The 27,182-nt window shown below is 39.1% G+C and overlaps 1 protein-coding gene across 16 annotated transcripts in view; it reads left to right on the top strand.

The window, feature by feature from the left end:
- ALG9 (ALG9 alpha-1,2-mannosyltransferase) overlaps positions 1 to 27,182 on the top strand; it is a 106,737-nt gene that overhangs the window by 24,209 nt on the left and 55,346 nt on the right. For 9 of the 16 annotated variants that reach the window (XR_010120100.1, XR_010120099.1, XR_008656746.2 and 6 more), the window contains 5 exons: positions 3,376 to 3,498; positions 7,286 to 7,440; positions 9,369 to 9,519; positions 10,152 to 10,299; positions 11,473 to 11,602. Coding sequence is in view for 13 of the 16 variants with exons in the window: in XM_055273077.2 (XP_055129052.1) it covers positions 3,376 to 3,498; positions 7,286 to 7,440; positions 9,369 to 9,519; positions 10,152 to 10,299; positions 11,473 to 11,602 (707 nt within the window). In the remaining 3 variants the exon portion in view is untranslated. The remainder of the gene's footprint in view (positions 1 to 3,375; positions 3,499 to 7,285; positions 7,441 to 9,368; positions 9,520 to 10,151; positions 10,300 to 11,472; positions 11,603 to 27,182) is intronic. The other 7 variants (XM_063636519.1, XM_055273078.2, XM_063636517.1 and 4 more) reach the window with 3 other exon arrangements.

The following is a 27,182-nucleotide window of genomic DNA, read 5'->3' as shown; positions in this document are numbered from 1 at the left end:
AAAAAGTAGCGAAAGTGGGATAAGAGTCTAGTGTTGTCTGACTTCGAAGCCCGTGTTCTTTGCATTGAAAACAAGACCCTTAGCAAAACCCTGGAGTTTGGCTACTGAGACTTTACCAGAGAATAAGCTTACTGAAGCAGAGAGCATGAGTTGAGGCTGGGAGAAGATAGGATCCAATCTATAGAATAGGTGGAAAATTATACCTTTGAAGGTTTGTGCATTTTGGCTTGGAAAGTGATCAGGAGCCCCTAGCGAGCTTGAGTGGCAGAGTGACACGCACACTGGCAAGTTCTCTTTTACATGGGAGCGCTGTACCAGACCCTTTTGTTGAAGAAAGAAGGAGTGTTTGGATAAGGTAAAGAACACTTGGCACTTAGAAAATTTAGAATAGGATAGACAAGAATTGCGAAGTCTTGGGCAAAACATCTCTGTGGGGTCAGAGATCAAGAGGTGAAATTTAGTGTTGCAGAAAAGAAAGTGATTGGTCTTGGCACTGATTTTGCCCCTCATAACATTTCAAGTTCTCAGATGTTGATGTTGGCAAGTATTTTTGTCTGGTGAGTGAAGAGTGGTGCTCTCTGCTGAGGAGTGCACAGGCCTGGAGAAGGCATGGGAATACACTTAGAGGAAATGCTCTTGCCTCAGAAAGAACAGTGAGTCTGTTCAGGTTGCCACTTTGCAGCTTAGGACAGGATCCTATTGCCTGTTTATGTGTTTTATCAACATCTGTCTGATCACTGGACGGAAAGTTTCAGACGATACCCGCAAATGCCCTCTGTTGGGAGGCCCACAGGTTTCCATAATTGCAGTGGCAGAGGAAGAAGCCCCAGTGGGGTCTTATCGGTCCTGCTTAGAATTCACTGCCAGCCAGAACTGTTCTAGAGCCTTTGCTCTTTTGTTAATCATTTCTCTTGAACTTAGTGGCTTTTCCCTCTCGGTGGTACAAATTTGACATTTATAAGGATGACTTACTATGATTGAGTTCCTACAGTTCTATAAAATTATAACTTTGGGAAGTAGTTCTCCTTCATTCAATCTATGGAGCAGTAAACACTATCCCTTCTTTCAGCTTCTTTGAAAGCTTCCCTTAGCTCATTTGATTGAAAGGACTTGAGGCACTTTCCATAAAGAGGAGGATGGGTGAGTCACTCCCTGCAGAGACCCTGCTGCCAGCTTTCCTTCACCTAAACATCTTGCACCAGTTCAGCGTTTAGCTTGTCATTCTGACATGGTTTTTTGCATAGTTCAGCTCTGATGTTTTCTGAGCAGCAGCATTGAATATCTCCCTGGAAAGAGATAAAAGTTTATACCCTTTTCTTTCTTAAGGCAGATGTGTCATCAAGCAGAGGAGGACTCTGGCTGATAGAAGTCACTCTTTTTGTTCCCTTTTGCCCTTGTTTTTATGACTGTTGACACTTGAACCTTCTTCACTGTTGGCTTATCCCCCAGTTTTTGCCCCATCTTTCAGGGAAATAACAATCTATTATGAAATGTTCACAGCCTAGTTGGAAACTTGATTTATGAGCTCTGAATACATAAAAATGATTGCATTTACCAGCTTAATACTTTCGTTTTCCTCATCTCAGAGTACAGTATACCTAGATAAAAAGATAGCTGTAACAGGAGGGTATAGTAAATTGTGTTAGAGACAAATATTTTCTGGAAGCTAAAGTGCTTTCCTGAAAAAAACAGTCTATATTTGCAAATATCAAAGAGACAAGTGGCTTTTTCCTATTGGTGCTTAACATCTGTAATAGATAATAGAAAGGATAACCCCCTTTCTGTCTGGTCACTCTCTGGTTTTTCTTCACAAGCTCAGATTTCCAGAATCCTGTTAAGAAAAAGGTGAGTCAGAGGTTGCTAGCACTGCCTCCGCACTGGTGGTCAGGAGAGGATTGTGCAAAAGCTTACCTCTCCGGAAATTGGATCCTAAAGGACTCAGTTTAAAAAATATGTTGTTAAATTCTAATTAAGATTCAGAAAAGACATTTTTGATTTGAAAATAAAACCATCCATTAGTTTTCTATAACCCAAACGCATGTTTGTAAAGAATACAAGATTAAAATGTCCCTAATGAACTGGGCTTGGAATAGGACCTCTGTTCATGAATAGTCTCTATCATTGTATTGAGACAGGAAGGAGTGAGCTTCCCCCAAAGGTGACACACAGTTGAACTTGAACTTTTCCTTAGTGTAACCACCCTCCCTCTTCTCCCCTAAATGTTTCTAGCATTTTGGGTTTGGTTTCTAATCTTATTTTGCTGTGCAAGCTGCAGGAATGTCAGGTTTTTCTGACTATTCCTCTGCCTTCTGATTACCCTTTTAAGCAATGCTGATTGCAGGAAATTGCTATGGTGCAAGGCGGGTGTCACAACACACAGTGATTAAAACCCGCATGTGTCATTCACTGCTTGATTGAAGTAATCATACAGAGGGGAAAAGCAGATGAAAAACCTGCTAAATGTGCAGAGGGGGTCTGTTTCTCATCATTTGGGTGTAAGGATTTTGAGTTAAAGAATAAAAAATAGTGTGAGTAAGGCTTGTGTTTTTAGTGATTTTGCTTCATTCTGAATCCTTAAAGCTTCTCAGCAAAGCCTGGGTCTCTGAACATGATCTAAGAAAAATGGGTTGTTGCTTTATACCAAACACATGTTGCCCAATGTAAGCGACTATACAATAGTGGTTGAGCATATCAAGGGGAAAGATGCTAGAATATAAATGGGACAAGCAGGTGAAAACAAAATGGGAGAGGCCTGAATAGCTCAAACTAAGTTCCTTATTTTTATTTTTATTTGAGACAGGGTCTCACTGTGTCGCCGAGGCTGGAGTGCAGTGGCACGACCACAGCCCACTGCAGCCTTAACCTCCTGGGCTCAAGCAATCCTCCCATCTCAGCCTTCCTAGTAGCTGGGATTACAGGCATGAGCCACCACACCCAGCCGCCAACTAAGTTCTTTAATCACTCTTCCCTTTGGTCTTCACGATATTGAGAGAATAGTTAAATTGAAATGGCAGTTTTATTATTTTAGCCCTATGTGGCTCTAAAGCTATTTAAATTATTTGGTGCTTCTCAAAAGTATTAGTTCTATTTGGGCATAGCAATTTGGGCTAGATATAGTGGTCAGTATAGAAAATACAGGTGACTATTTGAAACTTGATTTCTCCCTAAATCCTCATGACCAATCCCATTCTCTTCCATCTTCTGCTGTTGTGCTTCTTTTGTGTGGCTTAGCATGGGAAGAGTGGGCTGTGGACTCTCATTCCCATGAGGCATGGGATCATCAGTGTTACTGCAACAAAGAACATTGTATGTCAAGCACCATAATAGGTGTTAAAGGCATCCACTAATGATTTCTTACCTTTATGTCTCCCTCAGGTACAGAACCCTGGTATTTCTATTTAATTAATGGATTTCTGAATTTCAATGTAGCCTTTGCTTTGGCTCTCCTAGTCCTACCACTGACTTCTCTTATGGAATACCTGCTGCAGAGATTTCATGGTGAGTGGCATAAGAGATGGTAGGTGTTTTGGGAGGAAAGAGCAAGTAATGGTGTATACCAAGAACTGAAGGAAAATCCTACTTACTTTATTTTCCACATTCTTCCTATGGAAATGGTTGGCTTACTGAATTTTCAGTCTGTGTTTGTTGATCCATTGAACCCTTGTGAAGATTTGGTGAATGTGGCAAATTAAATTGACAGGAGGAAGAGCTTTATTATTGCTTTAAGTGAGGAAGTCAATATAATTTACACAGTCACCCAGGGAAGTAGAAATATTTATAAAATCTCAGAAGGAGGCCGGGCACGGGCTCACATCTGTAATCCCAGCACTTTGGGAGGCCGAGGTGGGTGGATCACCTGAGGTCAGGAGTTAAAGACCAGCCTGGCCAACGTGGTGAAACCCCATCTCTACTAAAAATACAAAAATTAGCCAGACGTGGTGGTGGGTGCCTGTAATCCCAGTTACTAGGGAGGCTGAGGCAGGATAATTGCTTGAACCCAGGAGGCAGAGGTTGTAGTGAGCCAAGACCCTGCACCGCTGCACTCCAGCTGAGCAACAAGGGCAAAACTCCATCTCAAAAAAAAATCTGAGAAGAGAACAAGCTATTTGAGTTTTCTATCTTTTAAAGAAGTGTATATTAACCTGATAGGTTGCTTAAGGTAATCCACGAGATAGTACTTCAAACAAAAGTATAAAATCTGAGCCATACAGGGATTTCCCCAAATTTGATAGTGAAGTAAGGGAAGCTTTGGACTTCCTCAGAAGCATGATGCTTTTCTTTGTTCCTTTTTGTTTCTGTGTCTGCCTTACTGGAGAAAGTTTGGTTTGTCGTTTGCTTTGCTTGCTCTGATTCTGTAGTGCACAGCTGGTGTTTTCTCAAGTTGTCGTGGCTCTGGATGTCTAGTGCCTCTCATTTCTTTTATGGAAGACAGATTTGAACAGAAATTCATATGAGGTTTGGAAAAAGATTTAATTTCAGACTTTGCAGTCTGATTTGGATGCCATATGATCAGTTCCCCCATCCCACCTCCATTCTGCTTTTCTACTATTAATGGTTTATAATGAGTTCATTGTATTATAAGAATATTAGAGCAGCCTTCAGAGTCACCTTTTTTTGGTGTTATGACTTTTGTTTCAACATAGCCATAATGCCATTATCCTAATAAAATTATCAGCAATTTCTTAATATCATCTAATACCCATTGATTTCCTAGATTGTCTGAAAAATAGCCTTTTATAGTTACTTTAAAGCAGAATCTCAACAAGGGTCACGTACTGAATTTAGTGTTATATTTCTTAAGCTTTTTAAGAAGACCCCCATCTTACTTCTTTTCTTTCAAAGATTTCTTTAAAGAAACCAGGCCATCATCTTGCATAATGTCCCACATTTTAGACTCAGCTGTTTGCTCCCTTGAGGTGTTAACTTATTCCTCTATCCCTTCTATTTCTTAAGGATCACTTTTTCTTTTTTTGAAAATAGCTATTTTTCTGACTATAAAAATAATTTATGATAGCTGGGAGCAGTGGCACGTGCCTATAGTGCCAGCTGCCCGGGAGGCTAAGGTGGGAGGATTGCTTGAGCCCAGGAGTTCGAGACCACTCTGGGCAACATAATGAGACCTGTGTCTCTGTTTTTAAAAACAACAATAATAATTATTTATGCTTGTGGAAAATTTGGAAATGCTTATAACATCAGTAAAAAAAGGATATTAAGCTGTTCTCTACAGTATGATAAAATTTTAAGTATAAAATATTGGTTTAAAATGCATAATGTATGCACATTATCTACCTAGTAAAAAAACATTTTCTGTTTTTTTCTTTATATTTTATGTGATTTTACAATAGAACCAATACTTTTTTAAGAGAAAAAAGACCAGGCACGCTGGCTCATGCCTATAATCCCAGTATTTGGGAGCACGGGGTGGGAGGATTGCTTGAACCCAGGAGTTCAAGACCAGCCTGGGTGAGATAGCAAGACCCTGTCACTACAAAAAAAAAATAAAAAAATTAACCGGGCATGGTAGTGCACACCTGTAATCCCAGCTACTTGGGAGGCTGAGGTGGGAGGATTGCTTAAGCCTACGAGGTCAAGGCTACAGTGAGCCATGGTTGCGCCACTACACTCCAGCCTGGGTGACAGAGCGAGACCCTGTCTCAAGAGAAAAACAAAGTCCCCCAAACCATAGAAAATTATTAAGAAGCAGGAAAGAAATTACCCATGATTTCATCATATCTAGCTGTGGTCGTGATTTTGTATATTTTATGGAGGACATTTGGAAATTTTTTGCCATATTAAAAAAAGATTACTCATTAGCCTTTAAGGTACAGAAGAGAAAAGGACTGTTTACTTGTGGTCAATAAGTAGATTTATTTTCTTCTAATTAAAAAACCACACCTTAGGCCAGGCACAGTGGCTCACGCCTATAATCCCAGCACTTTGAGAGGCTGAGGCGGGTGGATCACCTGAGGTCAGGAGTTCAAGATCAGCCTGGCCAACACTGTGAAACCCCATCTCTACTAAAAATACAACAGTTAGCCTGGTGTGTTGATGCATGCCTGTAATCCCAGCTGCTAAGGAGGCTGAGGCAGGAGAATCATTTGAACCTGGGAAGTGGAGGTTGCAGTGAGCCGAGATCGTGCCACTGCACTCCAGCCTGGGTGACAGAAAGAGACTCCGTCTCAAAAAACAAAAAACCTCCCCCTTAAAATACACTACCTAGAAAGGTATATATTCTAAATTATAATCTAAAATCCCATAATATCTTAGAGCAAAAGTTGAAACAAAATCTTGTTATTGTAGTTCAAGCATTTTTATCCCTAAAGAATTTCGACAGTAAAAGTGATAGCCTAGGAATGCTAAATTAGGCGTAGCTAAAGTGGATCTTGATGATAGTCCTGATCTTGTAAACTAGCTTACTGTTAACATGGTGGACACCAGGGGGCGCTGTCTATCTACCATTTGCCCGCATTTGCATTGTTCATTATCACTCCTGTAAACGCAGTAGGAGATGCCTTCACTGTGGGTTGCAGGCTTATCACTCATTCCTCATGTACCTAACCACGGGAACTTTCCAGCGGGTTCTTGGATTTTAGTGTTCATTACATTCCTTTAATTCTTTCACATGCTTTAAGTACATTTTTATTCCAATTTGGGGATCCGGAGTGGATGAGTATTGCAAAAAATGGAGAGAAATAATCACTGAACTTCCTTTAAGAGCATTTTTACGTTTTCTTTGAAACAAACTCTGTCATTTGTGGCTTGATGAAAACCAGTAATGAGTTTGAGAATCCAACAATTTTGTTTTCCTTTGATCCATGGCTATTTGAACAGACTGATTGGTGTATAGATAAGAGGATTCATGTATTAAACAGAACATCGGAATTAAAACTCAAGAAATGAATTTATGTTATGCTTTTGGTTAAACACTCGGGAACCTTTTGTCTTAGTGGCAGGACTCATTAAAGGAGATGGCTTTTTTTTCCTTCATCTAATGTAGAATTTACTAAGTTCTATTAGCCATTAACTTGACATTTATTTGTGTCCTAACCAAATCTAGTATTGTGCTTGTTGTTAGAGTTTAGATCTCTTGGGAGAGCTAAGGAGTATATTCGTCTCTCCTTTTGATGCCTTTAGTGCATTGGAGAAAGTGTGAACACAAGAGTAGAAACATGTTATGGAGTGTGCTAGGGCATACTCCTAAATTTGAGATCAAGATAACATTAAAACTAAATATGTTGTTTTGTTCTAATATAATGAAAGATGGGTATTTTTCTGTGTCTTGCAGTTCAGAATTTAGGCCACCCATATTGGCTTACCTTGGCTCCAATGTATATTTGGTTTATAATTTTCTTCATCCAGCCTCACAAAGAAGAGAGATTTCTTTTCCCTGTGTATCCACTTATATGTCTCTGTGGTGCCGTGGCTCTCTCTGCACTTCAGGTGAGTTTCAGGGAGAAGTATATCTGCCTCATTCTTTTTTACTTATTAAATAAAAAATTGCTCACGAAACTTAAGTGCAAATTACAGAATGCTTCCACCTAAGATATTTTATCCATAACATTAAACCTGATATAGATCATATTATTAAAGCTTCTTATATTGATTGCTTAGCTGTTCACCATACTCGTATTTGCTGGTTACATGTTTGCAGTGTTAATTTGTGTGTTACTTTGCCTCTGTTACCAACAGGAATCCAATTGCAGGATTCCATTCTGTGGCAGAGGTAATGGAACGTCTGCTCTTTGAACTGCTGGATCATAACAAAACTTGCTCAAGAGTTTGGGATCACAGCAGGCAGTTCACAGTATGGGGCACTTTGTAATCCTGGTTGAAAACCTGCCCAGGTCAATTCTCTGGCAGAGCTCATCTTAACGCTGTTTGAATATCTCTGTACTTAGGGCTTCAGTAGCCTCAGAACCCTGTATTGCCCTCTGCTACCATTTGCAGCTGGCAGAAAAAAAATAATTAGGATGATAGGTTTTTTTCTTAACAGGTTTTTTGAGATATAATTCACAAACCATACAGTTTACCTATTTAAAGGGTATGATTCAGTGGTTTTTAGTCTATTCACAGATGTGTGCAACTGTCACCATAGTCAGTTTTAGATCAAAATCCCTGTACCCTTTAGCTATTGTTCCCCCATTCCCTTTCTCATATCTCCCCAGCCCTAAGTAACCATTAATCTACTTTCTGTTCCTATAGATTTGCCTATTCTGAACATTTCCTATACATGGAAACATGTGTGGTCTTCTGTGACTGGCTTCTCTTAACATAATGTTTTCAAGGTTCATCAATATTAGGTGATAGTTTTAAAAAATAATTTTAATTATAAAAGTAATTGAACTTTATTGCAGATAATGTAGGAAGTAGTAAAAAAAAATTAGTCACATTAACCTAACAAAAACTCCTCCCAGCATTTTTGTATATCATATACCAAGGTTTGTTATAGTTGTGATAATAAGTATACATGTAACTTTATATCCCTTTTAATTTAATATTGTAACATTCTCTGTGCTTATCATTTTGGTAGCTGTAGAATGTTCTGAGTTGGATATAATAGATAACATTATTATGTAATATATTGACTTGATTTTATATAATTATTGGATATAATTTATGGTAGAATTTATGTTGCTCATTTATTCAGTATTATAAATACTGCTAGGATAAATATCTTCATTTAGATATTTGGATTGATTCCTCAGGATAGATTCCAAAAAATTTGAAAAGGGTTCAAACAGATTTATGCCATTTGTTATATATTGGAAAATTGCTTTCTGAAAGTAGTTTTCTGTCTAGAAGGGAAGGAAGGAAGGGAAGAAGTGTGAGTAGAAGGTACTCAAAGACAGCAGAATTCATGCATGTGTGTTTATATTATATTCATCTAGTTTGTAAAGTCGTTTAGCATATAATTAAGAGCATGTTCCTAGTGTTCTGTAAGGGGAATTCTTTTTTCTTATTTGGTCATGAGACCTTTTTTTGATACTGAAAGATTTGATAAAAACTTTGATAAAGATTAGTACTCATTATATCAAAAACAAATTGAAATACTTTATATATCAAAACCACCAAAAAAGCATTGCTTAAATATTTAAAAAAATAACTTATTAGGACTATAAATGCTAGCAAAATATTCAAATAATTTTCCTATGAAGCTAGTGAGATTTTACTGTTGGCAAGCCCTCTCCCTGGCCAAGACTACAGGTAGTCTTAGAGGAGTTGGCTTTTATCTTAGAGTTTGGAGTAAGTACCTCACTGTTTGCAAATGCTCAGATCCCTAATAGAACCTCTTTTTTGGCTTCGCTCTTGATGTTACTGTGATGTTTTGTAATTATGTATATTCTACAAGTTATATTTTCTTTTATCAGCACAGTTTTCTGTACTTCCAGAAATGTTACCACTTTGTGTTTCAACGATATCGCCTGGAGCACTATACTGTGACATCGAATTGGCTGGCCTTAGGAACTGTCTTCCTGTTTGGGCTCTTGTCGTTTTCTCGCTCTGTGGCACTGTTCAGAGGTAGATCTTCTAAGAATATCTTAACCTACACTGACGAGTCACTTCCCCTTAGGTTTTACTTGATTCATGATTATATAATACATGTTTGGCTTATACTAAGAAGCCATTTCTAAAAAGAGAACCTGTAGACTTAATATTAATGAGTGGGATATGACTTCTGTATCTTAGGATTGAAGAGAAGATTGAGAATTCCTTTTAGTGTGATTAACTGTACATTTTTTGTCTATTTTTGTTGTTTTTTTCTTTTAGTGGATGCTGGTAAATTAAGGAAGCCTTAAACTTAAAATGCAAATTTGGGCTAATTTCTCATGATTATATTCTTTCTTATAATCATTGTTTGGATCCATAATATTAAAATATGCTCAAGGAAAATAAAGTTAAAAAGGAGAAAGAGCATAGAGAGGGGCAAGAAAGCCAATTATTTTTGGCAGAATAGGGCCTCTGCTGTAACCATGTTCCCAGCTAGAGAGACATTTTATACCTGTAGAGCAGGCGTCATGCTGGAATGGCTATGGCCCTTCCTGCCTTTTAAATTTCATGTGGCTTGCAGTGCGACATTAATGAGCGGTGTAATTAAAGTCAGAATCTCATCTTACTCATCTCTGGCTCTCACTAACTGTTCTCCCTTCCAGGATATCACGGGCCCCTTGATTTGTATCCAGAATTTTACCGAATTGCTACAGACCCAACCATCCACACTGTCCCAGAAGGCAGACCTGTGAATGTCTGTGTAGGAAAAGAGTGGTATCGATTTCCCAGCAGCTTCCTTCTTCCCGATAAGTAAGTTGTCCCTTAATTCTCATGGTTTTAAATGAAGGAGTAAATAGAGCAGTTCTATGTCAGTGTCTTCTAAGTTTCGTTTTCTTTTGGAGTTTTCACAGAGAGTTATTGAATTATTTACCATGTTGGAGAGCTGTGGGGCCTGTGTACTGTGTACCTGCCTGCTATATTCATTAGGCTCATTAGGCTGAGGGCTGGGTCTAGGTAGACATTCTGCACTGCCCGTAACCGCAGGTATCTGGGGACTTCTGAAAATGCCCTGCGTCCTAGGCTTTTGCCAGTGGCTCTTCCTGGGGATTCATATTTACATTTCTATAATTATCTGTTATTAATCCTCTTCTAAAAGTGGTCTAGAAACTCCAGCTAGAAGAGAGAAGACATTCTTGATCCAACAACAGTGAAAGTTCTCCACCATTATGTGGACACTGGGGAAGCCTGTGGTTAAAATATCTACACCAGTTTCCTTTATGCTTTCTGTGGTTCTGAGAGCATAGGCCCTAAAGTTCTTTGTAGTTTGCTTCATTTGGCCATTGAAGAGTCCTATGTAGGTTAAAGGGAAATCTGGTTAAGATGAGTCATGTTGCTCCATTTGAGAACTGGCTTCAATAGCTTAGCTTTACTGGGTAGTAGTTTCTTATGCTTCATAAAGACCCTGTGTCAGTCATTAATGATTAAATTAAAACTTGTTTTTTAAGTGTTGACTTTAGCCTTTGCCTTTTACATTTGAAATAGTTTTATAGATAAAGATATGTTTGAGGGTTACTCTGGAACAAAGTATTTCTCCCATAGTGTGTTCTCAGTGCCATGTATTACATTTCATTCTTTTTCTCCACACCTGATAATTTGCTTTATTTGATAAGTCTCTCTGCACACATGGTAATTGACAATAAGCATTGGCACTTCTCTGGTTTTTTGATGATATGACCATTTGGTTGTGAATTTCACTGGTAACAGTTGGTGAAATGGGTCAAGAGACATCTAATTGTAAATTTCTCAATGATTTTGGACTGACTTGTGACCTCTGCCTCCATGATCCCTGGTTGAGGTTTTAGCAGAAATATTTTTTCTTCAAGAGAAATGTTTTTCACATGATTTTTCTGGCTTGTTTGTTTCAAGTACATTTAGCAATATTATCCCCCTGTGTTTTTCTTATTCTCCTTATGTTTCTGACAGTTGGCAGCTTCAGTTCATTCCATCGGAGTTCAGAGGTCAGTTACCAAAACCTTTTGCAGAAGGACCACTGGCCACCCGGATTGTTCCTACTGACATGAATGACCAGAATCTAGAAGAGCCATCCAGATATGTAAGGGCTACATTCTCTTCTTGCATCTCTGAAAAGAATTCTATGCCTAAAAGTCTGTTGGCATGTATATTAGAGCATTGATAAAATGTGAATTTCTTAGAAAGCAATTTTTTTAAGGCCGGGTCCTATGGCTCACACCTGTAATCCCAGCACTTTGGGAGACAGGCGGGATAATTGCTTGAGTTCAGAAGTTCGAGACCAGCCTGGGCAACATAGCAAGACCGCGTTTCTACAAAAAATTAAAAAATAAGCCAGGTGTGGTGGCTTACACCTGTAATCCCAGCCATTCAGAAGGCTGAGGTAGGAGGATCACTTGAGCCCCGGAGTTCAAGGCTGCAGTAGGCCATGATTCCGCTACTGCACTCCAGCCTGGGCAACAGAGTGAGACCCTGTCTCAGAAAAAAAACTGATATTTTTTAGGGTGAGGGGTATAACAGCTTTTGTTGAAAAAGAGTAAACAGTATCACTTTTATTTTCAAATTAACCTCTTTATTTTCTATGTAAAACGTATAATTTAATTTTGAAGGTTTTGGGTAGGCTGGAAGTTTTCTTATGGTAGAAATTTGAACCATTATTCTGAAACTCTTATAATTTCTTGGCCTATTAAAATCCTTGATAGGGAACTTTCAAGTTATCAGGTGGACCTTTGACCTAGCTATTAGTATATTCCGGTTTTAACAAATGAACAGTGAAGACTGTTTCCATAGTGAATGCCAGGGAGCAACCTCTGTCAGGGCCATGATCTTCTCCCTACTTGTCTTTACACATTCTGAGATCCCATGCGAATTTTATTTCGGTTCCTTTGAAAGGTGACACTTTTGACATTTGATACCTATGAAATCTTTGATAATGAAAAAGGTAAGAAGTAATAAAGATAATGGTCCTCTTGGGTCACAAAGACAGTGTAAGATCATTGTCTAGAATTATTAGAAAGCACATTTTTTGGCAACCTGTCCGTTAAAGAAATTTGTAACAGTTTAAATGTCAGCTATATTTAATTTACATTTTCTTATGTCATATGCTTAAAATGTAAAATCGCGAGACTTCCAATTCTCTTCTGAAGCAAACCTGCAGCCACATCTGGTCTTTTGTCTCCCAGACTGGGGCTGGTTAGAGTTCCATGGAGACCCTCAGGGTTTATGAGTGAGATTCTTATTGTATGAGCTTTAACTATAAGCTATGAAAATGGACACTTAAAGACACAGCCTTGAGCTGTTCCCTTGTAAGATAGGCATTTCTACCACATGGCTTGTATTAGAGCTTTATTCTTTTAATTTAAGGCTCTGATTCCTGTTACAATGGAAATATCCTTGGGCAGGGTAGACTGTTACAGGTCATTTTAATTTTATCTGCAGATATGAGTCTCCTGAGTGCAGGGTATCACTCTAGAGATGCTGGACAGTCAGAGGGTGGGAAAATACACTGTCATGGGGGACAGTATGAATTCAGAGTGATGTTATTGGAGCTTTGCTTTAGGAAGAGGTAGTAAAAATGGAGTAGTAAAAAAAAGAGCATGGACTTTGGGGTTGAGTAGGCCTGCATTCAAATCTCAGCTCTGTTGCTAAACTCAATAACCTTGGGCAAGTTAGCTTCTCTGTTTAATTTCAGTTTCTGTCTGTAAAATGGCACCTACTTTGGAATTATGATATTTGATATTATGTCTCTCTGTAGCAGAAATGCAATGTTCTTATGCTTGCACAAATGTTCTTAATCTGATAAAGGTATATTAGACAGATTCGAGGTAAAGAAACCCAATCTCTCCCCTTCCTTCTTTTTATTGTTTCCTGTCCTGGTAATTTTATTCCAATGTGTCCAGACTCATCATTGCCTTTTCCACCCCAGTGACTTTGCTCATATTGGTGACTGTGCCTGAACTACCCTTGTGTCTCTTCTCACACTATCAAAATTATCTTCCTCTTTGAAGTGAACTATTTAAGTCCATATTGAACAGACCTTCCTTTAAGTGTCCTCAGTATTTATCTGTGCAGTTCATTTAGCCATTTAATTTTCTTGGTCTTAGTTAAATATTTCCGATACCGTATCTTTCCCCATCAAATGTGTGAATGCCATGAAGAGAATGACTGCACTTTGTTTCTTTTGTGTTCACCATAATGTCTAGGACGGTGTCATATACTCATAGTTCACTTTTATGTGCTTTTTCAGTGGATAATGAGTATTCATTGTCATTGTGGTAAAGATGTTGAGAGAAAGCTGGCTAGAAAATCTACAGTGGCCTTTTGCACATTTCTTAGGCTTTTATCACTGGTTGTCTTAGTTAGATCTTATTTCCATATTCTCTGCTGTCAGACAGTGTTAAATTTGATTAAATGACTCTATATAAGCTTTACCCAAAAGGTGATGATTTTTCAGAATGCCAATAGGAGTCACCAAAATGCTGGCTGATAAAAGCAGGGAAAAACAAGTGATTTATGTCTGCTGGGTGGCAGCTGTGTCCAGCCCTTTGAATGCGAGGGTTTATTTTGCTTATCTGTGGTGGCAGAATCATGAAAATTAGGCATGGACCTTTTTTTTTTTTTTTTTAGTTCATCAGCTTTTGTTAGTGATAGTGTATTTTATGTGTGGCCCAAGACAATTCTTCTTCCAGTGTGGCCCAGGGAAGCCAAAAGGTTGGACATCCATAGACAGTGTCTGTCATTGCACCCATCCACATTCCTGAGATGAGTTTTCCTGCAGAGTTGCCTTTGTGCTGTAGTTTCAGTGGATTTTCCTGCATGGGGGTCAGGGGCAGGGTGCTCTCCAAATCCAATCTACTCACCTTTAACTCTTTGGAAGTAGCAGGGATGTTTGCTGGCTTAGTATTCTTTTTTTCATCATCCACTTGGCCCTCATGCTGGCTTACTCTTCATTCTACATGAACTATGATAAGGGATTTATCTCTTTCAGTTAACTGTTTAAAAAGATATTTGTTTTCTTGTGATAGTGAAAGTAATATATATTCATTGTAAAATAATGAAAGTTATAGACAAGAAAAAAATCAATCTATCGTCTCATTACCCAGGTATTACTACTGTTACCATTTTGGTGTTTCTTTCCTTTCACTTTTTCCCCCTTGCACATATATGTGCATTTGTATGTAAACAAACATCTCAATTATTTTTTAAAAGGTGTTATGTTTAATTCTTTAAGAAATAGTGCCAGGATCCTGACTGTAATGCCCATAACTTTGCCCTACATATAGGAGCACATGTTGTAGAATGCTTATGTTTGTTACTTTTGGCATAAGTCCTGGTTTTTAGTCCAGGTTTATTCAAGATGGCAAAACAATGGCATTCTCTATCTTTCTTGCGCATGCTTAATAGCAGCATTATTTTTACCTGCCCTTTAGCTCTGAGTGGCAGGTTTTAGCCAGCCTTTGGCTTCAATGCTAAGTGCTCCAGCCTGTCCCGTTTCTATTCTGCATGGAAACGAGGAAAGATGTATGACTTTTTTTATTTCACTATTTTCTTTACCTCTGGGCTAATCAAGAATTAGGAGTGAATAAGCGTAAAGGTTCTGTGGTTTGTACTGTACCATTATAACTATATCGCAGAAATAATGTTTTTGCTGCGTATTTTTTCATGGTAGGTATTGAATAGCTATTGAATATCTCATAATTGAACAGGAAGCATTTACAGGGGTACATGCCAAGATTGCCAAGATTTTCTGCCAGAATCAAGATCTAAATTTGGAAGATGCATTCAGTGTCACCTCTTTAGTTCTTGAAAAACTCAAATTTTTGTTCACTATTTCAAGGTGAATGATACACTTCCAGCTCCAAATCTGGTATATGATTTAGGAGTTACCTAGTCAATGGATGAAACCTTGGAGGAAAAAACAGCTCTTCAGGAGACAGCTTACAGAAAAAGACTTTTTTCTGACTTTAATGCTTAAGCAGACTTACTGGAAGTTTTCCTGTTTTATTTCTTTTTAAGAGACTGGATCTTGCTGTGTCACCCAGGCTGGAGTGTAGTGGTGACATCATAGCTCACTGTAACCTCAAATTCCTGGGTTCAAGCAATCCTCCCACTTCAAGCTCCTATGTAGCTAGGACTACAGGCATGCATCACCGTGCACAGTTAATAGTTTTGTTTTTTCTAGAAACGAAGTCTTGCTGTGTTGCCCAGGCTGGTCTCAAGCAATCCTACCGTCTCGCCCTCTCAAAGCGCTGGGATTATAGGCATGAGCCACCATGCCTGTCCTCCATCTGTTATCTTTGAAAACATAGATTGGTCATTGATTTTTTTCTTAAGCAGTAATATAGTCAGTTGTGCTACAATAAGATATAAAATTATGAAAAATTATTATGCGGTAAAAACCGCAAAGCTTATTGGGAAAACGGAGTTAGGGACACAATGCTTAAAAAAACTTTGTCAGTTAAAAAAGAGATTAAAAGTTAGCCATGCATGATGGCTCATGCCTATAATTCTAGCACTTTGGGAGGCTGAGGCAGGAGGATAGCTTGAGGCCAGGAGTTTGAGACAACATAGTGAGATTCCATCTCTACAAAAAAACATAAATAAATTAGCCAGGTATGGTGGCTCATGCCTGTAGTCCTAACTACTCAAAGGCTGAGGTGGGAGGATTGCTTGAGCCCAGGAGTTTGAGGCTACAGTGAGCTACAGTCATGCCACTACACTCCAGCCTGGACAACATAGCAAGACCCTGTCTCTGAAAAAATAAAAATTAAAAAAAGATTAAAAATGGTAGCATGATTTTACATATGTTAAATGGTTAAAAGTGCATAAATACTACAATAAATGTGGCAGTTTACTTTGGAGAAGACTTGAAGTTTGCTTGTGGCCTGGCATTGGAAGGATTGCAGCTTGTAGTAGTAAAAGGATTATCTGAAATCTTACAAAAGTTATAATAGCAAAGGTGAATGGGTGGATGTGGCTTATAATACAGTGAACTGAGAAAGCTGGTAGATATATTTGTGTGTGTATACACTATGTGTATTCCTATGCTGACTGGTTCCACTGAGTGTACTTTTCTGCATTCACCTAGTGTTTCCTGTGAATTAAATGACATAATCAAATGCAAAAATTAAATTATGCTCAAAGTGTTCCCCAATATATCCCTTGTGTTGGAAAAAATTTGCATTTTCAAAGCTAGTATTAGAACAGAATTGACTGTATGTCAGTCAAAACATTCTTTATTTCATTCTTCTTTATCCCTGCTTTTCCAATTTAACCAGTAAAAAGAATCATAGATTTAGAAGGGAACTTAAAATATAGTCTGTGATCTTTTTATTTTATGAGTGAAAGAACTGAGATCTAGAGAGATTATAACTTGATAAAGATGAGTCCTAGGATAAAAGGCTTGGTTTCAGGATTCTTCAATATTATTTTCATACCACCTCTTTCTTGTTTTTGTGTGATAGCTAACCATTCTTTGATGTTACAAGGCCAAATAGACATTAAGTAGCTGAGCATTACTTTCTGTTTGTTCGTTTTGTTTTGTTTTTCAGAGGCAGAGTCTCACTCTGTCACCCGGGCTGGAGTGCAGTGTCATCATCATAGCTCACTATAGCCTCGAACTCCTGGGCTCAATCGATCTTCCCACTTCAGCCTCCTGAGTAGCTGGGACTACAGGTGCTGTAAAGACCCTGCCTCTACAGAGAATTTGGCTGGCATGGTGGCTCATGCCTGTAATCTCAGCTCTTTGGGAGGCCGAGGTGGGTGGATCACCTGAGGTCAGGAGTTCAAGATCAGCTTGGCCAACATGGTGAAACCCCGCCTCTACTAAAAATACAAAAATTAGCCGGGCATGGTGACATGCACCTGTAATCCCAGCTACTTAGGAGGCTGAGGCAGGAGAATCGCTTGAACCCGGGAGGCGGAGGTTGAAGTGAGCCGAGATGGCACCACCGCACTCCAGCCTCGGTGACAAAGCGAGAGTCTGTTTAAAAAAAAAAAAAAAAAAATTTAAATTAGCCACTACCCCTAGCTAATTTTTAAATTTTTTGTGGAGAGAGGGCCTCACTGTCTTGCCCAGGCTAGTCTCGAACTCCAGGCTTCAAGTGATCCTCCTGCCTTGACCTTCCAAAGTGGTAGGGTTACAGGTGTGAGCCACTGTGTCCAACTCATTACTTTTTTAAAAAATTACTTTCCATTTCTATTTTATATGTGACAGGTACTTTAAGTAGTAAATATTATGTTTAACAATAAATAAAAATGATCAGGATTTCCCCGACACTCTTTCCTTTCTTCTCTTTTTCTTCCTTTCTCTCTCATTTTATCCTTTCTCCTGCCCTTTTTAGAAGTCCTTATTGGAGGAAAAAATAACTTGCCCTATTTGTTTCCTCACTAATTGTTATCAGTCTCGGGTATCAAGGCAAGCAAATTCAAATTGCTATAATATATACAGTGCAATTAGATTAGAATCTACTAAGAATGTAATTGAAGAATGTTCAAAATACTTATTTAAAGTTAATTTTTTAGTATTCATTATGTTGGCATTTAGAAATTAATTGATATTTCCATGATCTGTAATGATTGAATGAACAAAAATTTTTACCTATGAGTTTAGATTTTTACAGTGCAATAAATTTTTACTTGTGAGTTTAAAGATTCAATCAACAAATATGTATTTAGCAAGGCTGTATGGGAGACAAAAAACTAAGACAGTCTGTGGCTCTGGACAACTACTTTTTAAAATTTAACTGGAGCATATCTAAAAGAGGAAATGAAAAGACAGAAAAATACTTGAAATTTTTCCCTTTCAGATGTTTCCTGCCAGGCCTCCATGTTCTTATTTCAATAAAGGAAATATCATGGGAGGATATTGATGATTGGCTACATGATAGTGGCAAGAGCATTGACTGGAAGTTAGGAGAGTCTGTGATTCTTTTTTTTTTTTTTTTTTTTTTTTTTGAGATGGAATCTCGCTGTGTCGCCCAGGCTGGAGTGCAGTGGTGCAATCTTGGCTCACTGCAAGCTCCGCCTCCCGGGTTCACGCCATTCTCCTGTCTCAGCCAGTCTGTGATTCTTTTCTGGAATCAAGTGAAGTGTATTTTCCTTTTAAATGACTGGGAATTTCTAAGACCATTGACATTTCTTTGCTCCCCTTTCCAATTTGCTGAAACTACACCTGAAATCCAACTGGAGTGTTTATATTTTAGCTTATCCCATTACCTATTTTCCTGTCAAATATTTTATGGCAGCACAGTTTACCTTGAGACATGTGTGCTGAGCTGGGGCCCTCATGACCAGAGATGGAAGTCTACATGCTGCTTCTGTCCTGGAAGAGATGAGTACTGTTAGAGGCTTACTCTGTTCTGTGTCCTGCTCCAAGAGTGTGATGCTGGTGTTTGAGGGTCGAGATGATGTCACTGAAGACTGCAACCCTGACAAAGTTTCTGTTACAGCTGATGAGGAAAAGCTGTGACAATATTTATTACTACCCAGCTCTCCTTAGCTCACTCCTCCCCCAACAAAATACACACTTTCTATTATTGGGATCTCAACCTCTGTTTCAGGCTTTCTATTTCCTTTGAGAATGTGTAGTTTTGTTTACATCTGGAGTGGTATTAAATTGTTATCCTTAACATATGCTTGTTGATAAGATGTAAACAATGTGATATTGATGATCGATAAATTGGCTTGAATTCCCCCACTGTTACCTTCTTCTCTTTTGGTTTAGAGGTGCTTATTTGTTCTTCTCTAAAGCTTCTAGTGGGTTGAAACAGAAAGAAGTCACATTTCTTTCAAAATGAGTCTTAAATGCTTGTGTTTTACAAAATTTTAAATTAAGGCATATTTTTAGCTTCGACAGCTGGTTGATATGTAGCTTGTGACTAATGAAATGAAACACATTTTTGTTTCATGATCATGTGTTAATGTCACCCTACAATTTTGTTATTTTTGATGCAAGAAAGAATGATTAAATCTGAAGAAACAAAAAAAATGGGCTCTTTGGTTATACTTTAAGGCAGATTTAAATCCAGTCTTTTGATTTTTGAATTGTAGATGATGTGGTTATGATCTCAGATTTTGCAGTGTGAGATATTTATAAAATTGAGAGAATAAATTTATTCTCTCTGGTTGTAATTCAAGTCATGTTACTTTAGCTTTTAGACCTATGGGGCAGTAGACACTTGGTGTTTTCAGGGACATAAACTGAGGACTCTCAAGCTAAAAATAGTCACAGTAAAACAATATACGTAACATGATCCACATCTTGTAAAGAAAAATCAGTATCTGCAGAGAAGTTCTGGGATATATACTAACAGGCTGATGGTGATTTTCTTTGGGTGGGAGGACTATAAGTGATTTTTTAAGATTTTTTTTGTAATAAATAATGTTGTAATTTCATCGTGGAAAAAAAATAACCATAATGGGGGCTGTCACTGTGATATCTTTGATACACCTACCAAGAAGATCTGTGGTGGACTTGAGCAACATTCAGTGTGTTTTCAGTTGACCTCGAGTTTTTCTTCCTTGAACATAAGGACTTTCAACTCAAAATTGGAAGATAAGTTTTCTATCAAGTAATTTTTCCCTCTTAGCCTTCAGGCCTCTTCTTAAGTCATTTTAGTCATATTTAATACTGTCTTTGCTACTCTTTCCACAAATTATATCTTGATTACTTCAAAAAAATAGATGTGGTTTACTGATTTACAAGCTCCAAGAAACGCTTTTTTTTTTTTAGAAACCTAGGACTAAAGAGGATGCCGCAGTGCATAAGGCAAGTAGGTTATTAAACTCTTCCAGGCAGAAGTGAGTTAAGGAATTAAATACAAATTTAAATAAAGTTAATTTTCTGGTTGTTGGGGTTTGGACAGAAAGCCTTGTCTGTCCTGTAAGCATGCTGAAGACTATCCATTGGCGGCGTAATTCCAACAGTTTTGAATCACTGGCTCAAGAAGACAATGATGTATAAATATTATCAGCATAATCATGTTCATCTCCTTTTTTTTTTTTTTTTTTTTTTTGGACGGAGTCTTGCTTGTCACCCAGGCTGGAGTGCAGTGGCACAATCTTGGTTCACTGCAACCTCTACCTCTCTGGTTCAAGCAATTCCCCTGCCTCAGCCTCCCGAGTGGCTAGCTGGGATTACAGGTGCACACCACCATGCCTGACTAATTTTTTTGTGTTTTTAGTAGAGAGAGGATTTCACCATGTTGGCCAGACAGGTCTCAAATGCCTGACCTCAGGCAATCTGCCCGCCTCGGCCTCCCAAAGTGCTGGGATTACAAACGTGAGCCACGACGTCCGGACTCATCTCTTATCTTTAGGAACCTTTTTTTTTTTTTTTGAGACAGGGTCTCTCTCTGTCACCCAGGCCAGAGTGCAGTGGCATAATCTCAGCTCACTGCAACCTCCACCTCCCTGGTTCAAGCGATTCTTGTGCCTCAGCTACCAAATAGCTGGGATTACAGGTGTGTGCCACCATGCCTGGCTAATTTTTTGTATTTTTAGTAGAGACAGGGTTTCACCATGGTGGCCAGGCTGGTCTCGAACTTCTGACCTCATGTGATCCACCTGCCTTGGCCTCCCCAAGTGCTGGGATTATAGGCGTGAGCCACCATGCCTGAGCATTTTTTGTTCTTAATCACTGTTAAGTGTTTCTTTTTTTTTTTTTTTTTTTGAGACGGAGTCTTTCTCTGTCCCCCAGGCTGGAGTGCGGTGGCGTGATCTCGGCTCACCGCAACCTCCACCTCCTGGGTTCACGCCATTCTCCTGCCTCAGCCTCCCGAGTAGCTGGGACCACAGGCGCCCGCCAACACGCCCGGCTAATTTTTTTGTATTTTTTTAGTAGAGACGGGGTTTCACCGTGTTAGCCAGGATGGTCTCGATCTCCTGACCTCATGATCCACCCGCCTCGGCCTCCCAAAGTGCTGGGATTACAGGCTTGAGCCACCGTGCCCGGCCACTGTTAAGTGTTTCTTACTCTTTTCGTTCATTGGTTGATTCAGCCATTCATCCAACTTTTTATCGTCTCTATGTGCTGAAAATAGGTGACAGAAAGCATAATCTCCTGTCTTTTTTTTTTTTTTTGAGACCGAGTTTCACTCTTGTTGCCCATCTCGGCCCACTGCAACCTCCACCTACCGGGTTCAAGTGATTCTCCTGCCTCAGCCTTCCGAGGAGCTGGGATTACAGGCGTGTGCCACCCCGCCCAGCTAATTTTGTATTTTTAGTAGAGACGAGGTTTCTCCATGTTGGTCAGTCTGGTCTCAAACTCCCGACCTCAGTTGCTCCACCCGTCTCAGCCTCCCAAAGTGCTGGGATTACAGGCGTGAGCCACCATGCCTGCCAATCTCCTGTCATTTAAGAAAAGTCCCTTATAAGAAAAAAAAGGCAGAATTATGGGGAAAAGAAGGAATTGAAAGAAACAGAAACAATGTAGGAAGCAGAAATATTTCCTGATAGATTAAAAATTTGGGGTTCATAAAACAAAAACATATGCTCTTCATATTATTTATGCTTTTAAAAGAGAACAATCAGGAAATAAGAGCTGCTAGAAATTAAAAATAAAGGAGATTTTTAAAGTCAGTAGAATGATTAGAGGATAAAATTGAAGAAATCTTCCAGACTATAATAATACAAAACAAAACAAAAACAGAGATAGAAAATAGAAAAAGGACAATAAAATCAGAATCCAGAATTTAGCTAACAGGAGATCCAGAAAGAGAAAACAGATGAGACGGAGGAGAGGAGATTGCCAGAGGAATCATGTGAGACTATCCCCAGAACCGAAGGATATCAGTTTTCAGATTGCAAGAGCCTGCAGAGCGTCCCTGAAATGATGAATGAGGAAAGATCCATACCAAGATACATCAAGTACCAAAAGAAGTTAGTGTATGTTACTATTTGATAATTGAAAAATCAAAAGCTACCAGGAGAGGTAAGGATCGTTTGAACCCAAGATCGTGCCACTGCACTCCATTCTGGGCGAGAGAGTGAGACTCCATCTGAAAAAAAAAAAAAAACCTACCAGGAGAAAAAGCTGGAAGAGTTGAGTGGTTGTCTCTGGGAAGTTGGACTGGGGAATAAGGAGGGTACTGCTGTTTTTCATAATAAGCTTCTTGTACTAAGTTTGTTTTTTTTTTTTTTTAACTCTGGATATATTATTTATTTTGTCGTCCAGGCTGAGTGCAGTGGTACAGTCACAGCTCACTGCAGCCTCGACCTCCCTGACTCAAATAATCCTCCCACCTCAGCCTCTCAAGTAGCTGGGACTATGGACCTGCAGCACCATACCCAGCTAATTTTTTATTTTTTGTAGAGATAGGGTCTGGCAGTGTTGCCCAGGCTGGTCTCAAACTCCTAGACTGAAGCGATCCTCCTACCTTGACCTCCCAAAGTGTTGGGTGGGATTACAGGCATGAGCCACTGCACCTGGCTGCTGCTGCTGCTCCTTCTTCTCCTTCTTCTCCTTCTTCTTCTTCTTCTTCTTCTTCTTCTTCTTCTTCTTCTTCTTCTTCTTCTTCTTCTTCTTCTTCTTCTTCTTCTTCTTCTTCTTCTTCTTCTTCTTCTTCTTCTTCTTCTTCTTCTTCTTCTTCTTCTTCTTCTTCTTCTTCTTCTTCTTCTTCTTCTTCTTCTTCCTCTTCTTCCTCTTCTTCCTCTTCTTCCTCTTCTTCCTCTTCTTCCTTCTTCTTCTCCTTCTCCTTCTCCTTCTTCTCCTTCTCCTCCTCCTTCTTCTCCTTCTTCTCCTCCTCCTTCTCCTCCTCCTTCTCCTCCTTCCTTTCTTCTTTCTTCTTTCTTCTTTCTTCTTCTTCTTCTTATTATTATTATTATTAAGATGGAGTTTTGCTCTGTTGCCCAGGCTGGAGTGCAGTGGAATAATCTTGGCTCACTGCAACCTCCACCTCCCAGGTTCAAGCGATTCTCCTGCCTCAGCCTCCTGAGTAGCTGGGATTTCATGAAGGCATGTGCCACCACGTCCGGCTAATTGTGTATTTTTAGTAGAGACAGCGTTTCTCCATGTTGGTCAGGCTGGTCTCAAACTCCTGACCTCAGGTGATCCGCCCACCTTGGCCTCCCAAAGTGCTGGGATTACAGGTGTGAGCCACCGCGCCCAGCTGTATATATTATTTTGATAAACCTAAAGGTGAATTTAGAAAAGGACATAAGTCTTACCCTCAGAGTCTAGTAGAAGAAACAAACTTAAAATATTATTAAACAGTGTACTGAGGGCCATAATGTGCATAGAGAAGGTGAGAAAACTCTTCGTACTTCAGCCTCACATAAGAGGTAGCATAGGAGTTGAGTCTTAGAGGCTGATTAAGAATTTTCTGGCAGAGGAAGGGGAAATTGACATTCCAGTCAGAAGGAACAGCTTATGCAAAGGCTTGAAGTATGAAGGAACATTGAATATTTAGGGGAAATTAAATGGCTTGAGGTTTCTAGATTTTAGTTAATTGAGCAGAAGCATTTCTCATTTCTTCTCTGTTTCATTGTTCTCACATATTTATGTATGTGACGGTGTTCTCTGGCAAATTTTACATTTGTTTAAAGACAGGGGTTCATGTTTGTCATTAATCTTTCAAACCTTCACAATGCCTGACATAGGGATTATACACAGCAGGTGATTTTTTAAAATTTAAGTGAAATACTCAAATAGCCCTTCATTTAGTCTTTTTAAACTAAAGAGAGGCCTCCCCAAACCTTGTTAATAGTAGAAATTTTGACCAATTAGGACTCAAGCACTACCATTTTTCAAGGTTGTTTATATTCCAGTAAGAGTACCAGGTTACAAGCACCTGGAGAACAGGGATCATGTCTAGCTTTCTCCTGTCGTTTGTTTCTAATGTAAATTGACAGAGGTTCGTATTTGGCAGATTTGTGTCCTAACTGGTTCCCTATCAAGTTTGATATGTTGCAGGAAGATGGAATATTTGTCTTTTAGCTATGCTGGGTCTATTTCTCACAGATGTTTCTGAATTCTCTGTTCAGGGTCATTTATGGAAACTAATTCAAAGCGTGGGAGCCACGCCTTCCTCATGCAACTTAATAAAATTTCATAGGTTGATGCAAATATTAACCTGGGTAGAACTTTATCTACTGAATTTATATTCTTCTGAATGGGTGATGAAAATAACTGTGAAAAGGTTTGCATTTAAAAAGACATTCCCTCTTCTTAGATTGTAAAGTATATAGCAGGAATTAATAATGCAAACTAAGTGATTAAGCACAGAAATTATGATAGGAAAAGATTTTATAAGCGTGTTTTGCCAACTCTGGATAATTGAAAATTAACTTCCCATTACTTTTTACTTATGCTTTGGTATAATGGCTTTATTCAATTGGCTGAATGCCACTTAAAGTTTATACATCTGATATTGTCCATCATAAGTTGGAAGCTCCTAAAGGGAAGATATCTATCCATGTATTTGTCTTCCTCTGGTCCCCTTGCAAACTGTAGTAACAATATACAACCCGTAAAGAAAAAAATGGAGATTTTGACAAAAATGGTGACTATTTGTATATATGTCGACTTAATGCTAATGTAGAAATTCTCTAAAATTTGTGTGATTTTTCTTTTGTTTACTAATTTAGTACTTAACAGGACTTTCTTAATGGTGGCAGTGATAGTGACTTTAGTCATAAATATTAATGAATTTCATTCTATGTCACAGATGCATTCTTAAAATATTTTATATACACTATTTTAAAATTCCAATTTATGAAAGAAACCCAGAATTTGTTATAGTAAAGCAAAAGAAATCAAGCAATCTCCCAGGATTTCTCAGATTTCTAAATCTGCATTTTTGTATAAAGTAGTTTGTTTCTTTTGAGATATGTTGTTGAGAACTAAGAGATATCATCCAGTTGGGCTTCACTGAGTTGCAGTACCACCATCCTGGGTGTTCACCCTTGTGTACTGATTTCACAAGGGGGACAAATAGTTGCAATTCACATAACACCTCTCATCAATTGGTAGTGGCTTACTGGAGCCTGAGATGAAAGAGCATGATGACATTGAATACAAGCTCAATGGAAGAGTGCCACAACTGATTGGTGATGTGGAATGTGAACAGTGGGAAGGGAAACAACCGTTGGAGCTTTCTTTATTTGCCATCACCTAACTTCAGGATAGATCTGTGTGGTGATCTAGGCTCTATAGATAAGACATGTGACCTGTTCCCAAATCAGACTTTTTATATAGATAAAGCACTTAGAGATGAAGAAGCACTGTAAAAAGTTAGAATTTTTCAGGCATGTAAGCCCACAAAATTTCTGTAACCTTTCCATGTTTAACATTGGCTTCAAATAGCTCCTTGACATCAACAAATTGAGAGAATTGAATGATCTTATTTTGCCTTTGCCATTTGTGACACGTTTCTTAACTGTGTTGAGTACTAGAAGCAAGACATAGACTTTCTAATTGCTCAAGACTTGGCAGTGTAAAAGCAAATCCTGTATATTTGTTACCTCCAGCACAGGGCTTTTAATATGGAAATGTATGTAATGATCAGCAGCAGTAGTTTAGAGAAGAGTAGAATCAGCAAAGGGGAGTATATTTGCAATTGTGAGGAAATTGCTTTCTCTACAGTTGCTTTCTCTAGAGTTGAGAGGGATCTTAGTGGTTTGCGCTCCAAACCTTTTGGAAAGGTGGTAAAATCTCTGAGCCTAGGTTAAGTTACTTCCCTAAATCACAGAGCTAGAGGCAGAGTATTCAGTGGTCCCATCTCCTGATGCAAATGAAAATATTAGCTAGATTTAAATAAAAAGAGCACTTAGTCAGAGGCAGAAGATACAGAGCTTCTTTTTTTTTTTTTTTTTTTTGAGACAGAGTTTCGCTTCTGTTGCCCAGGCTGGAGGGCAATGGTGTGATCTCAGCTCACCGCAACCTCTGCCTCCCGGGTTCAAGCGATTCTCCTGCCTCAGCCTCCTGAGTAGCTGGGATTACAGGAATGCGCCACTGTGCCCAGCTAATTTGTTGTATTTTTAGTAGAGATGGGGTTTCTCCATGTTGGTCAGGCTGGTCTTGAACTCCCAACCTCAGGTGATCTGCCCACCTCAGCCTCCCAAAGTGCTCGGATTGCAGGCGTGAGCCACTGTGCCTGGACTTTTTTTTTTTTTTGAGACAGGATGTTGCATTGTCACCCAGGCTGGAGTGCAGTAGCATGATCGTGGCTCACTACAGTCTCAACTTCCTGGGCTCAGGTGGTTCTCGCACCTTGCCCTCCTGAGTAGCTGGGACTACAGGTGCACACAACCACACCCAGCTAATTTTTGTATTTTTTGTAGAGACGAGGTCTCACTATTTTGCCCAGGTTTGTCTTGAACTGCTAGGCTCAAGCAATCTGCCCACCTTGGCCGCCTCCCAAGGTGTTACAATTACAGGTGTGAGCCACAGCACCTGGCCTTTTTTTTTTTTTTTTTTTTGAGACTGAGATGTGCTTTGTCACCCAGACTGGAGTGCAGTGGTGTGAACACAGCTCACTGCAACCTTGACCTCCCAGGCTTAAGCGATCCTCCTGCCTCAGCCTCTCAAGTAGCTGGAACTACAGGCATGTGCCATGGTGCCTGGCTAATTTTTGTATTTTTTGTAGACACAGGGTTTCACCCTGCTGCCCATGCTGGACTCAAACTCATGGGCTCAAGCAATCTGCCCACCTTGGCCTCCCAAA

This window comes from Symphalangus syndactylus, chromosome 3 (genome assembly GCF_028878055.3).
Source record: "Symphalangus syndactylus isolate Jambi chromosome 3, NHGRI_mSymSyn1-v2.1_pri, whole genome shotgun sequence".
NCBI classification, from domain to species: domain Eukaryota; kingdom Metazoa; phylum Chordata; class Mammalia; order Primates; family Hylobatidae; genus Symphalangus; species Symphalangus syndactylus.
The sequence above is the reverse complement of the archived record's forward strand: the minus strand, read 5'-3'. Positions and strand labels throughout refer to the sequence as shown.